General features: G+C 35.8%; 1 protein-coding gene across 1 annotated transcript; it reads right to left on the reverse strand.

Moving 5' to 3' along the window:
- Positions 1-973: 973 nt before the first annotated feature.
- On the reverse strand, positions 974-10,144 carry LOC141611385 (clathrin interactor EPSIN 3-like). Its single transcript, XM_074429913.1, has 15 exons — positions 9,913-10,144; positions 9,746-9,785; positions 8,199-8,266; positions 7,934-7,985; positions 7,682-7,761; positions 7,517-7,595; positions 7,269-7,352; positions 6,991-7,136; positions 5,796-6,146; positions 5,664-5,702; positions 5,406-5,501; positions 5,104-5,324; positions 4,164-4,351; positions 1,987-2,671; positions 974-1,901 (listed from the first exon to the last, which is right to left on the reverse strand). Exons 3-15 carry the CDS (start codon positions 8,237-8,239, stop codon positions 1,354-1,356), a joined length of 2,610 nt encoding a protein of 869 aa, XP_074286014.1. The 5' UTR covers positions 8,240-8,266; positions 9,746-9,785; positions 9,913-10,144; the 3' UTR covers positions 974-1,353.
- Between the last annotated feature and the right edge of the window lie 5,054 nt (positions 10,145-15,198).

A 15,198-nucleotide genomic window follows, 5' to 3' on the forward strand; every position in this document is an offset into this window, starting at 1 on the left:
TCATGGAGTTGTCGAAGAGAAGCTACGACGTGGCCTATTCTGTCGACGATGAATGGAAAACCAAATGGAACCAGCATCAGGGATACGTTTTTTTTGTCATAATAGGACTCAAAATCAAACAAATATAATTAAAATGTGTTTTTTCAAAGTTTACCCAAAATGGGTCCATGTAAGCACCGAAGCCAAGCTCAAATTGGAGTCGCTCTCCACCTAAGTAGGGATGGCAATGGGTCGGGTTGGATCGGGTTTTGCAAAATCCAAACCCGATCCACTTACTTATTGGATCACAGATCCATATCCAAATCCGGTCCATATCCAATTTTTTAAATCCATACCCGACCCATTATACTTTTTTTCAAATCCATACCTGATCCACCAAATAATCCAAAATCCAATCTGAAACTTGATTTGACTATTTAAAAATTTAATCTTATATGATAAAATTGAAATTAAAGTTGAATAAAGTCTAAATTTTCAAAAATATTTGATTGAATCGGGTTTAGATTTGGTTCGAGTTTTCCGATAGTGGATTTGCATATGGGTTTTTAAATAATGGATCGGCTATGGGTTTTAAAAAGGTGGGTTTGGATCGAATTTTTTCCTTCGGTTCGGTTTGGGTCATAATTGTCATCCCTACTATATCCTGGTTGTTAATTAATAGTAGATCAAATTTAGGCTATGCTAGTTTAACCCAAGTTGCTTAGAAGGCTAACGACTTGAGTTAACGTCGCTCAGGAGGACAGCGGCCTGAATACAGAACCAAATGAATTTTGGCCAAAATTTCAACCGTGTCTCCCAGACTAAGTTTGGATGAGATGTCTAAAATGAGCACTTTCCATGTCAACTATAGCTTGCAAAACCAATTTCTTTGATTACATGGTCCGTGTAAAATGGGTTTCTCTAAAGACAGATTAATGGGGACATGAGACCACAAATGAGATAGAAACCAAAACAAAATATTAACACAAGAGGACACATGAAAAGCTCACAGAAGCAATTCATAAAGGAGTATACTGTTAATTGTGCCCTCAGCAAAAAACCCACAAGCTTTATGTAATCCAAGTATCCAACAATACAACAAAATTACAAGATATTAGGGGGGCCTAAATCGACAATAAACAAGAATAAAAAGAAATACTCAATCAAGCATAAATCGGAATTTCACATAGGCGTTCTAACATTGCTGGGTTCACCAAACCAACCAGTAGTTATATATGCCGTGACCAAAAAAGAATACAGCTCCTGACAGCAACAATGAGATCTGGGGGAAAAATAAGGTTTCCATATCGACCAACATTCACAGGCTACAGAAGCTCCTACAACTTGACGGGAAACAAGTAGAGCTTCCATTGATCATCGATATCCACCTCCATATTGATATGTCTGTTGAGGAGGATAGCCACCTCTTCCCATCATCGGGTAGTTGTTTATGTTAGATCCAGGAGGTAATCCATGAGGTGGTTGCATTGGCACTCCTTGACCCATAGATGGTTGCATTGGTACTCCTTGACCCATAGATGGTTGCATTGCTACTCCTTGCCCCATGCCCATATTCATTCCCATGGGTGTGCCACCCATTCCCATTCCCATTCCCATTCCCATGCCGCCCATGCCCATGCCCATTGGTTGTTGTTGATTCACTGACCCGTAGTTTCCCATCCCCATTCCAACACCAGGTCCACCTCCCATACCCATTCCACCCATGGTGGGTCCCATCATCTGGTTTGGTGCGGGCCTCAACGCACCGGCACCAGCACGACCAATTCCAGAACCAGATCCCATGGCCTTACCCATAGAAACAGTGGAAGTTGCTGGAGTTGCACTAGGCTTCTCCATCCTCTTTTCCTTGCGATTAAGAGATTCAAAATCAATTCCAATGTCTGATAGTGGATTAATTTTAGCTGCAAAATGTGGGCAAATTAATATCAATAAGAAAATCATTGACAAGGGCAAGAATCAGCGCAAGAGTAAGAAGAGAATACTTACATCCAGAGATGTTCAAGTTAACCAAGCCTCGGTTCAAGGTATCAGCCCACACTGTTGACTTGGTCTCAAATTTCTTTTCTGCTGGTTGGTGAGGAACAAGGGCAAGTGAACCCGTTGAATGAGAAGTAGTTAAGTGGGAAGCACCGGCTTGTGGAAGAAACCCACCCAACAAATCATCGCTTTGAGGGCTTGTCATATTCGAACTTGAATTGGAAGGCAGAGCAGAAAAGGGAAGAGAATTGTGGCGGGTAAGTTGGTCAGCCTGCCCAGGCAAGTTCTGGGCGGCCATGTGGTGAAAAGATGTTGCTGGAGGTGCAGACTGAGGTACGAAACCGAGGCCAGCTGGAGGCTGACCAGTTGAAGCAGGAAAAGAAACTTGTGTGGTTGTGCCATAAGGGCCAGAGGGTGGTAAAATTCCAGCAAGTATATCATTTTCCTGGAGTGATTGCTGTTCCCCCGGGAGAAGTTGATTCGGTGGACTTTGTGTGTTGGGCGCATTGGCTTGATTATATGTTAAGCCTGGGAAAGCATTTGGGAACTCCAGATTAGATGCTCCAGACTCTGTATGCTCCAAAGTAGCCACAGCAGGCTGGAAAGAGGTGGTGGGTGTAAAATTATGGGGTTGAGCCAGGTCATCAGATGGGATGGCCTTGAAAGGTGAATCACCAAATGGATCATCAAAAGACTGTAATCAAGCAACATTAGAGTGAATTGGTTAGTCAATCAGATGAAGATAGATTATCCCTCATTGTCTAATCAATTAGGGCTTGTTTGGATGTACGGTTTCCGAGGGAAAGGGAGGGGAGGGGGAGATGCAAAATACCTTGCTTGGATAACATATGGGATATGAGGGAAATGGAGGGGGGCGGATTTGGAGGGAACCATTTTCCCACCTCCAAGCCTAATCAAAATCCTTCCCACAAAGGAGAGATTTGGAAGGAAAACTCCCCTTCCCTCCTTTCACTCCCCTCCCTTTCCCTCCACTTTTGCCATCCATTACACCCTCAAGTCAAGACTGCTTGACAAGTATCCACGGGTTAGAAAAATCTAGCATTGGCGCCATAGAAAAATAACTATGGTAATCTGATGCCTTGTTTTCATTTCTAATAGAGCCAAAGACTCACTAATCTGTGGATCTGGTCTTCTGGATATGATAGAAAATTTTCTCAGACACCAGTATTCATTACATCAAAAAGCCTCAGGCTATGATTCTTGTGGTGGCAGGTGGTGGTTGGTGATGGTGGTGGTGGCGAAACAGGGGAAAATAGAAGCGGGATTGTGACCGCCTTAAAACGAACATCGTGGCTTCGTTTATTGACCAATCAGGGAGAGGGGACCACCCCTGGAATCATCTTGGGACAGTGGAGTCAACAGTGGTGGCCAGAGGTGGTAATGGTGGTTGTGGAGTCGTGGTGCTAGCTTTTATACACGGTGGAGGGTGGTGGTTTGGTTGTTGATGTCGGGTAGAGAAGGGAGTTAGGGCACGTGTTTCTAGGCCGTTGGTGGTGGTTTGACTGGTGGTCAGTGGGTGTTTGGGTCTGTCGTGGTGCAGGGAGGAGGTAGACGGGTTGCGTGATGACCGTGGTTGTTTGTGATGTCGGGATTGGTGGGTTTTGTGAGGGGTGTTGGTCACGGTTTCTAAACCGTGTATTTGGGTGTTGTTGGGTGTTTTTGTGACGGGTTTTAATTGGTTAAATTTGGGTGACTTGGGTTTGTATTTGAGTCGAGTTTTTAAGTATCCTACAAGTTCAAATTTCTTACAGAAAGCAGAGGGGTAGAATTAGGGGTTAATCTAGCTTAGCTTGTGTATCCTTTGTATGAAAATCAAAGGCAAGCCTTCAACAATGTATGATCTCCCCATATGATTAATGATTAACGATTAATGATTTATGATTTATGATTTATGAGTATCGATGAATGATGAATGATGAATGATGAATGATGAATGATGAATGATGAATGATGAATGATGAATGACGAGTGATGAATGATGCTTGTCAGCTTGTATTAGCAGTTTCCACTCTTTCCAGCATAAAAATATATTAAAATAAATTAAAATAAATTACATAAAATTACGTTATGTACGTAAAAGTATAAAATATTCGCATTACAGAAGTAATCAATGGTTAGTTGAACTGAGGAAGACGGTTAGATACAAGAATCGATTAGTTGCCTACCTGATTCAAAACAGTATTCTCAGATGTTACTGCCGATTGCGTGGGATTGGAAGCTGGCTTCATGGTATCCACTTCAAAGTCGGCAGGCCCGGATGGGGCTGGCATAATAGCTAATGGGCCTGGTGCAAATGCATCTGAAAGAGAGCCAAGCAGGTCCATTTCTGCATTGTGTGATGTACTTGGTGCAGCTACTCAGGATAAAAGAGAGAAAACATGAGAAGAAGATAAAACATAAAAAGGATCAGTTTGATACTACTCGTATAACATATTTATATTGTACTCATTTCCTTTCTGGTCTATCCCAAAATAAGTATCCCCTTTCTATAAGTTGTAAAATAAACTAAAAAGTGAACTTTCCATCCTGTCCCTAGTTAAGCAGCATATCTCCTGACATCTCATTGACACTCCTACTGAAGAGACAATGACATCTACACTTGTAAATTTGTAAGCCAACAACAACAACATTACCCCAGTGCCTCAATGGCTCCCGCAAATTGCGGGGTAAGGGGGGGTCGGATGTACACAGCCTTACCCTTGTGTTAGCAACACAAAGAGGCTATTTCCGAATGACCCAAGATGAAAATTGCGTCGAGAACTGCATCGAAGGACCGCTACTTCACAAAAGAAAGAAGCACAGCCACTTTAATAAGTCGAGAGGCAAAAATGATATTTCATTAGAAATCTTAAATATGACCTCCCCATACTCATTTAGGTAGGATTGTTCAGTTAATAACTTACTCCCTAACGCCTTGGTATTTGTTCAAAGTTCAAAGTTGCTTTCAATCTTAATATAGTTAAGTCTTCTTGCCATTTACAGTAATAAAATTTGAATTTCAAAAAGAAAATTTGAGACTGAACCAAACAATACGAGATATACCAACAGTCAATCTCCATTCCCTGGGTTCTCAATATTTTGCAATTATCTAGCTGTGGAACAAACCTGAAACAAAGCCGCGAGGGTCAAATTCATCAAAAGAATCAGCCTGCACATTCAAATTTTGACTGGGAATAACATTGTTTTGGGCGGGAGATGGTTGTGGAGTTGCATCAGTGATAGGTGATGAGTGAGCAGCATTAGCAATGGGGGATGATGATTCAGCAGAAGCACCAACAGCAGGAGGGGACAGTTGAGCAGCTGTTGCAGGAGGTGTTTCTCCATCCCTGCATGAGATAGAGGGTAAGGTAAAGAAGACAATAAGAATATTGCAATAAAATCTGTGGTGGATACTCAGTGGTCGGTACCTTTCACTGTAAGTTGGGCTTCTAGATACACCAACAGCATCTTCATAGCTAGGAGGAGCACCAAGATTTTGTTCAGAAAACTTGCGCTCAAGCCGCCTGGTAACAACCACCACAAGGGGAAATAAAATTAAAATTAAAGGCTAAAAGATATTAAAAGGAGCAAGAACAAAAACATGTGATTGTTTTAAACAATGCAAATAGAAACAGAATTCAATTTACAGAATTTACTTGATGATTCAATAAGTCAACAAAGCTTACTTTCCATCATGTTGATCATCTGCTTTCGCACTGCTTCCTCTGCAGCAGAAAAAAAAAATAAACAAAAAATTGTTTACTTGCCAGTTTCTAAGAAGATTTTCATAGCTCAAGATATTGTAAACACTGCCCTACCGTGATGAGTGACGCTCATCTTCATCATAGGCACGATCTCCATCCCTGTCAGCACTCCTACTCCTTGATCCATACTGGTATTCATCTACACTTCTTCCTCGAGAGTCATCATCTCTATAACTATCTCGGCCATAATTATCCTCCGAGTCTCTACCATAACGATCTCCCTCTCGGCTATTTGAGTCACCATATCGTCCATATTTTTCATCATCTCTGTAGCCCCAATCTCTTTCTCTTCCATTACCATTCCTGTCATCGTCTCTTCCACCATACCTACCTTCATAGCGATCATCACCATATCCACCAGAACCAGGCCTATACATTCCACCCACTGCTGATGAGCTACGGAACCTGTTGAAAGATTAAAGTTACTAACAATGTAAACATCTATTCTGTGAAATTGATTTTCACATCCCCAATGAAATCCAACTTTGTTTGAAGCTAATTAAAAATAGCAATAAAAGACTCCATAACCGCAGAAACAGTGATCTCCAATACTAGTTCCGAGGAAGCACCTTCAATTGATGCTACTTCTAGAACCCTAATGCTAAATACTGAACAATCCTGAGTTAAACAGATTTTCTTTTTCATACCGCAACAAAAAAAAGTACTCAGATTGACTACAGTTTCCAAAAACTGGCTTCTCCCCTACTAACCTCTTCACATCACTTCATGGTTTAGAGGGAGGAGAAACAGCCAAACAACCACCCTTGAGTTTACAGTAAAGAATGTAACAATCACTCTCTGTTATGATGAAAGTATTCAGCATTTCCAAATTGCTAGTTTTTCCTCCATAAGCCTTAGTACAGTGATTAATCCATTCAAGGCTGTGGAACAGGTTGGAGTGATAGATAGCTCCACATAATCAATCACTAAATTATACTCGTATGAGAATTGTAATCCCATGAATTGCATCAAGCACCAACTTTAAAAAAACAAAACATCTACTAGCAGCTACAAGGGATACAGAAAGATCTATATCAGCCAAATTTCATCTTATTCAAAAACAAAATATTTTGACATCTCTACAAAATTACTGAGTTGATCTTATACAGAAATGTGTGGCCTAACAGCAACAATACAGAGGTGTATAGTGCACACAAAACTTAGACAGAAATTTAGTGGACCATATGAATGGATAAGCTTAAAGACAGTTCAAAAGCAAACACCTAACAATGTGTAAGAGCATACTCACTTATCTCTATTGCTTGCAGCTTTTTGTCGAACTTCTTGAATCCTTTCTTTGTCATTCACCAAAGCCACAAGGCTTTGAGATTTTCTCCGCACATTATTTCCCTGATCTCTCCCACTAGAGTCGATGTACTGAAAATCTGATAGTGTCTGAATAATTATAATTTAAGCATTAGTCATACTATATAATTATTTGTTGGTTACAGGAAGTGCAGAAAACCGAAGCAATGTTAAAAGTAAAATCATAATTCTTAAAAACTTAAATGAAGGATGAATCTTAACTGATATTTGGTAAGCATGCTCTTTAATATCATCAATGACACGCTCCGACCCATGAGCCACCAAGTATTCCAAAACAGTCAAAGCCTATAAGAGATGCAAATTTGATTTTCAATCAACAGATATAAAGAGCTCTAGGAAAGAACAATAGATGTTATTAGGTAGCCGTAGACATATTAGGGGATGTGAAGGTAAAAGCATACTTTAAAGCAGTATACTTGAATGACAAGTCGAATAATAAAATCACTCACTTTATACACATGCCGCCAGTTCTTGCCAGTATCGTTTATCCTCTTCCATAGTATTGCCATGATCATTTGGTATTCATGGCTGCACATTGGTAAAAATAACCAAACTTAGAAAAACTGAAACTATCGGTGGGGAATGAGCATCACTCTTCAGTAAATTTGACTAACTAGTTTCTTGTAGCCTGTGCGATATCTGACAGTAGAGACCCATGAGGACCCCAAGGCTCATTGCTTGTAGCATCCAAAACCTGCGGATGACAAGCACTTTTGAATTTGTATTTCTAAAGAACCCGCTTTGAGAAAAACAAAGACTGGCAGGCAACATGTGAGTTAATCAGAAAATTGACAGGGCAAATGTACAATAAAGACACTCTATTTTAATAATTAAACGACACCCAAATTTTTAAGGAGAAAGCTTACATTCTGCTCCACTGATGGAACTTTAAGGACTTTCTTGTTGACCCCTCTTTTTCTGTGGGCACAAACAATATAACCAAAATATTTAGTATGCGCTACATACCTTGATTATTAAATTTATCATAAGTGGAAATAAATAGAACATTGCACTGCTTACAAGAAAAATGACAGTCAAAACAACCTTCTGATCACATACAAAGAATAAACTACTTCCAAAAGTTTTCAATATCTAAACAGATATCAAGTAGATGTTTTTAGTATAACATACATATCTCTAAGTGTTTGGTCAAGCGCCTTCTTCATCGACATACTGCGAGACCGTCGTTTTCAATCCCACTGCAGAAAGTCATAAACACAAATTGTTTGAAAGGACAAAAATACCTCATACAAAGCCCAGTGGAAAAAGGGAAACATACAGCGGCAAAACACAACTAATATAGGCAAAGTTTGAGAGCACCGGGCAGTAATGCAGACATGCAGTATATAAAACTAGAAAGTTTGGTGAAACATAATTTTACGTTGTATTTAAAAAAAAATGGCAGGAGCTGTAATAAAAAATTGATTGTACTGAAAGTAGGATTACATGTAAATAGGACTTTTTCAGCTCACAGTTGTAAAAGCAGCTATGACAAGTACAATGAGTGAATAAAACCATATGCAACAAACAACAACAACATTACCCCAATGCCTCAATGGCTCCCGCAAATTGCGGGGTAAGAGGGGTCGGATGTACGCAGCCTTACCCTTGTGTTAGCAACACAAAGAGGCTGTTTCCGAATGACCCAAGATGAAAATTGCGTCGAGAACCGCATCGAAGGACCGCCACTTCACAAAAGAAAGAAGCGCAGCCACTTTAGTGAGCCATTTTGATTTATTCCATTATAATCCATAACCAAAGAGTAATGAGTCTTTGGCTCCATTGGAAATATGGAAAGAATAAAACCATATGACAAAGGAATAAAAAACTGCTGGAAAGTCGACATATCCCATGAAGGACACCTCAGAGGAATTGCACCCAGAAAAGGGCAATTAGGCAAAAACATGTCAAATGCGATCTAAGAGCAATTGCACAAAGTTAGCCTCCTCGTGAATACAGAAATCGAGTAGCACGATAGTCGAAGTAATACTCCTGAGGCGGAATTATTGTTACTTCAACTTAATGTTGTAACCTCGTCATCAACTGTTTCATGATGAAACCTCTATTAAATCAAGATATGATCCATTTTAGCTAGATACAGCTGAAATACATCCATAATTTTAACTATTTAAAACCAAATTAGTGACATTCTATACGGCACAATGTAGTAGACAACATTGCAAAACGAGAACCGGCAAGCAGAACTTGAAGGGGGACACATAGGCTTGGATTGTTCACAATTTAGCAAACAAAGTGCCGAATCCTCAATCAATAGAAACCACATTTACGATAAAGACCATCAGGTAACAGCCATCAAGATCCTCACTTATATCCCATCCCTTGACCAATAATCACGACCGTCAGGCAATAACAGTGATGATCCGAAAACGGTAATCACGAAAAAAAAACTCAACAATCAATATCCCATTGTACATCCGTACCCAAAATCAAACTCCATAGCCTCACAACTTCAAATCATAAAACTGATCATTGACAATAATGGAGTAGCATATTATTCCTAATTATGATCAAATCAAAATCCCAGATTAAGAACCCAATTGAGCCTGAAATCAAAAGGGTTGGAGGGAACCAATCATATGAATTCGAATTACAATTAAAATTTGTGATGAAAACCCAAATATCAAAATGATCAAACAAAGAAAACCCAGAAATCATACCAAAGCAGCAGATCAAAACCCAGCTGAAAATCCGAAAAACCTGCATACAAAAATAACAACAATAATAAAGTCAAAGTTTTTTTATAACATTCAACATTAACAAAACACAAAATTGAGATCTTTAAACATAATCAAGAACGTATATATAAATGCAAAAAGGATGAAACCTAAATGAATGAATAGTAAAGGAAGATGAGATCTGAGTGGAAATGGAAGAAAAGGAGGAAATGGAAGAAAAGCGTTGAGTTGTTAATCAAGTGGGTCGCAAAAGGGCGAGGTTGATAAATTGGACGAAATAAGAGATTGAGAGGACACAAAGAGGTGTTGTAATAATACGAGAGAAATTTGGGCAGAGAGCACGACAGCGCACCTTGCTCGCACTGTTTTTAGGAATTTTCCTACTTTTCCTTTCTTCTTCTTTTACTACTACTAATTATTTCAAAGTTTTGAATATTGCATTTTGATTTTAGTTTCTAGAAACGAAAATTATAAAGGCAGTTTCGGTTTTAATGCTGTGGAACTAGTTTTTTTTTTAATACCGATGATGATTTGTAGTAATAGATTCTGCTAAAGGTTATGAATGATAAGTGGATAGTATGCCGGTACAAGTCAATGATCAATTTAGACATTTTAAATTAAATAATTTTTACAATAGAAAGGTAAATAAATAATGGAGACATTCAAAAGTAAGATAGAAAAACAAATGATCATGCAGAAAAGAGTATTGTGTGACTTTGTGAGATTGTAAACATCATAGCTCATCGGTTTATCATGGACTCACATCAATCTAATGTACCATTTGAATTTTTTATGTCGAAAATTTAAAAATTAAAACCTAAGTATGTTAAGAAAATCTATCTATATCTATCTATCTATATTATTAAAGGAAGCTTTTTTCGAACGATTACAGAGAGTCCAACTTTCACGAAAGACTTTACAATTTAAAAATAATATAATATATATGAAAACCTTGACGATTAAATATATTATAATATTATCGACGTATCGGGGACGAAGATAATGTAAAACTCTACTACCAATATTCTCATTGCAATCAAACTCTAAAACACAATTTGTGTATATATATGCCCAATTCCCCGTCAAAATTGCTAGGCGTGTTAGTTTATTATAGTGATAGTTATTTTGGATATGTATGTGTGTGTATACAATGTGTTATTATTTTATTTATGGTGATAATTATTATGGATTTGTGTGCATAATATCTCGATGTCTTTGAATGTATTTTTCATTTGATTTATCATTACTTGAATTTAATTGTGTTAAATTATTTACAGGTCTAATGATAGTTTGCTATGGTGATGATAGCTTTGAAATTATGTACCAACTATGAGTAAAGAGGTATTTTTAAAATTTACGGTTCACATGTTTATTTAGTTATTTATTGGCATCAATACAATTTCTTCACGTTTTAATACTCGGACTCATATATAATAAAGTTATAGTTACTACTCTGTATACGAGGTTGTATACATGCGCCCATTAATTAGTTGTATTTTTTTAAAAAAAAAATAGTTGGAAAAATTTTCTGCTATTTTGGCTTACATCGGTAGATAATTTTCGGATAAAAGTTTAGTAATCCACTCCCAAATAAGGAATGAACTCAAAATCGTTTTATTCCATTCCCTGGCAATTATTGTTCATCATTATATTATTTCCTTATTAACGTATGCTAATTATGATTTTTTATTTTGTTTTGTCATCTACTGACTCTTTATTTGGTGTTATGGTTCTCCCGCATGTGTGTCGATAAGCAATCATATGTAAGAATCTGATCATGTTGTAAGGCAAGCCTCCCTTTGAAAGTTGTTAGCAAAAATATTACATACAACATTATTAATAATACATGTATTGCAAAGTAATTTGCTATACTCTCAAAGATCACATACTTTTTTTACACGATGAGAAAATGCTATTTTTAATATGTATGAAGTAAAACACCGCATATACATAACTTGCAAACTAAAAAAAAAGTCACATATTTTATTTGCACTAGACCAGGAATTTCAGGGACGTGCCATAAAATAATAGTAACGGGTCGGTTTTACATATGTAAATTTATGAAAATTAAGATATGTAAACGTGGTTTTAAGAGCCTATTATAAACCCAATAAAATTATTTGTATTGTTCTACTTTTTCATGCCAATCCAACTTTATCAATCCCACTACTTTTTGTAGCGAGAATTTTAAATTATGAGTTTTTAAGAAATCAAAACAAAAAGAAGAAAGAAGCAAAAGTTTAATTTAGACTAAAAAATGCCCACATTAAGCCTCGAACACAAGACACCACATACACCTCCTTTTAGCATTGTGCTTCCACTCTACCAAACACATTAACAAGCTTCTATAATACACGTTATCTTACTTATTTTTTAGAACCCCACTCGGGCCATGGCCTAGCCTGGCCTAGCAGTGGCTACGTCAATGCCAGGAAACACTTCCTTTCACTTGCAGTAATAATCTCCATAAATGAACTTGGCAGTTGACATATCTATGACTTTACACTTATTAAATTTTGATTTTTTAAGTCATATTCACAAGTCCACCTTTTGAAATTACTTTAATACTTGAATGAAATAACCTAGAAGCTATTTACTTAGATATACTTCGTATACATTAGTGGAAAAGGTAGGTATCACATCCATCACGGTCTTATTAGAGTTTATATAAGCATAGAATAGAAGAAATTGATCATTAATAATAATAATAATAATAATAATAATAATAATAATAATAATAATAATAATAATAATAATAATAATAATAATAATAATAATAATAATAATAATAATAATAATAATAATAATAATAATAATAATAATAATAATAATAATAATAATAATAATAATAATAATAATAATAATAATAATAATAATAATAATAATAATAATAATAATAATAATAATAATAATAATAATAATAATAATAATAATAATAATAATAATAATAATAATAATAATAATAATAATAATAATAATAATAATAATAATAATAATAATAATAATAATAATAATAATAATAATAATAATAATAATAATAATAATAATAATAATAATAATAATAATAATAATAATAATAATAATAATAATAATAATAATAATAATAATAATAATAATAATAATAATAATAATAATAATAATAATAATAATAATAAAGCTTGAGATTACGCGAAGACAATTCTAACACAATTACAACACTGCGTTTTATATATTTCGCCTTTTCATCTCAGATATCCAACTATTTCCTAATTAACATAGTCCCCTTTTAATTGATTGTGTAGTGCTTTCATCATTTTAATCCTCTGAAATCTTAGTGCTGCAGTCATTTTTTTTGGTTGAAATCTAATTAACAAACTGGTAATTAAGCGGGGATTCACTTAAATTTTGGTGTTTTGTATGAAATCTCCGACGAATCATTCCAAAAAAGGAGATAAAGGAGATTGTTAATTATTAGTATACGAGATAAATTAAAAACGGTGAGGTAGCAATTAAATCGATCGGATGAAAGGAGTGCGACTTTTTGTATATAATTTTAGGACCAACTATGAAATGTAAATGAATTGAACCCATATTTATCATTAATTATTGTGCTTTCATGATACATTGTGTAAATATATATTTAGGACTAAGAAAGAGTTAGTCATATGCCAGAGAATAGTTTGGCAAAAGCTCAATTTTGATTAGAATTATTCTACAAAGACTACTACATAAATAATTATGTGGCTAATTATAAATAAATTGCATCCTATCATAAAAACGAAATAATAAAGGTTTATGAAAATTAAATTCAAATATAAATTTGTAATTTATGTGAATTGATCAAATGTTGTTTGGTTGAATATGAACTTCAAATTATACCTTTTTATTTTGTCTCAATCATTTGTTTAACTTTTTTTATTTTTTGTAAAAGTATTAATTAAAGGCTAACAAATGAGTAGAACAGAGAGCGCGTGAGAATTTCTTCTACTCATAAACTTGGCAACCAAATAAGTGGTTAGACACGGTCACACTAATCTATACTTATACACGTTTTTGGGTGCACATATGTAACTGTTTACGTAAATATCATTATAATAATTAGTTTTATATACAACGGCCTTATATGGAATCATAACTTAAGCGATTACATATGACTGTAATAATATCCTATGTTGCGGATCACTTTCAAACATCTACCTCATCCCCTCTTACATTATACGCTTTCTAACATTTTTTTAGGGACTTGCTAAATCCCGCACACAATTTTATTAAATCTTGCACATTTTCTTGTCTTATTCCGAGTTTATCCCTCCCATTTCTTACCCTAATTCCTCACTCTCACCAAACGATAAATCAAAAACCCAAAGAAAACCTCCATCACCCAACAACAAACAACCCCTCCCCCACCTCAACCACCGTCGACCACCCTTCACTGCCCTATACGTGCGCCGATCTCTGCTCCCCGCTCTCAAAACCCGCACCGACCACTCTCTTTGCACCATGTCCGTTGCCTAAACTCAGCCGCAGTCGTCATTGATCTACCTTCAGCCGCGACGAAGGTGTTGAATCGACGGCAGGGTTAGGATGGAGTTGACGGCGAGGGGGACAGTAGGTCGGCGTCGAGGGTAGGCGGTCGGTGTTGGTGGAAGGTGATTGGGGTTGTGGGGAGGGCTGGCGGGGTTAGGAATTGTGTGTTTTTCTTTTTCTTTTTTTTTCCCTTCTTTTTAAATAAAGGGTAGTAATGGAAAAAACTGGCAAAATGTGTTGGATTGAGTAAAATGGCGTGTTGGATTTAGCAATTACGTTTTTTTTACTACGTTATACGGAGTACATGATAGAACACTACAAAAAGGCTCGTGCATCGCACGGGCATTAAATCTAGTATATTTATAAAAGAGGCTTTTTTCGAGCGATTCTAAAGCGTCCACATCACCAAAAATCAATTTAGGAAAGTATCATAAATAATAATTTTTGATGTAAAAAATAAAGTGGAGAATCTTTTAATTATTATAATATATATATTTTCTAAATTATATTCAAGTGATATTTCCAATTTTTATTTAAAAACTTTTTCATTTCATTTGACAACAAAGTTTTGTTAAAAAAATTATGAAAATAATATAATTAGATTCGTGATAAAAAATGCTATCATTAGAGTATAAATTTTATATCATTTGCACATACTAAAGATAGTGTACCTCTTAGTTCTTAATACATTATATGTCCCACATTGAAAAATAATGTAGGTGTGGAGAATATACTACGTATAAATAATAGAATTGTCCCACATCGAAAGATTAACAAAGTGGGTTAATCCTATGATTATAAATATGAGGCATCCTTGAAACTTAGGTATTATTAACCCAAATCTTTTGAGTCTTTTAATTATTATCTTAAAGAGCTCTTAAAAGTTTGTATCATATATCCACAATATGATATAAAAAATAAAGTGGATA

This window comes from Silene latifolia, chromosome 1, assembly GCF_048544455.1.
Source record: "Silene latifolia isolate original U9 population chromosome 1, ASM4854445v1, whole genome shotgun sequence".
In the NCBI taxonomy this organism is placed as follows: domain Eukaryota; kingdom Viridiplantae; phylum Streptophyta; class Magnoliopsida; order Caryophyllales; family Caryophyllaceae; genus Silene; species Silene latifolia.

What these genes read in the sequence shown, in the direction of transcription:
- LOC141611385 (XM_074429913.1), bottom strand. Translation starts at nt 8,239, where the DNA reads ATGTCGATGAAGAAGGCGCTTGACCAAACACTTAGAGATAT. An exon ending in ACTGGCGGCATGTGTATAAA is followed by an intron (nt 7,353 to 7,516) that starts GTGAGTGATTTT and finishes CATCTCTTATAG; the next exon opens with GCTTTGACTGTTTTGGAATA. An exon ending in GATGATCAACATGATGGAAA is followed by an intron (nt 5,502 to 5,663) that starts GTAAGCTTTGTT and finishes GGTTGTTACCAG; the next exon opens with GCGGCTTGAGCGCAAGTTTT.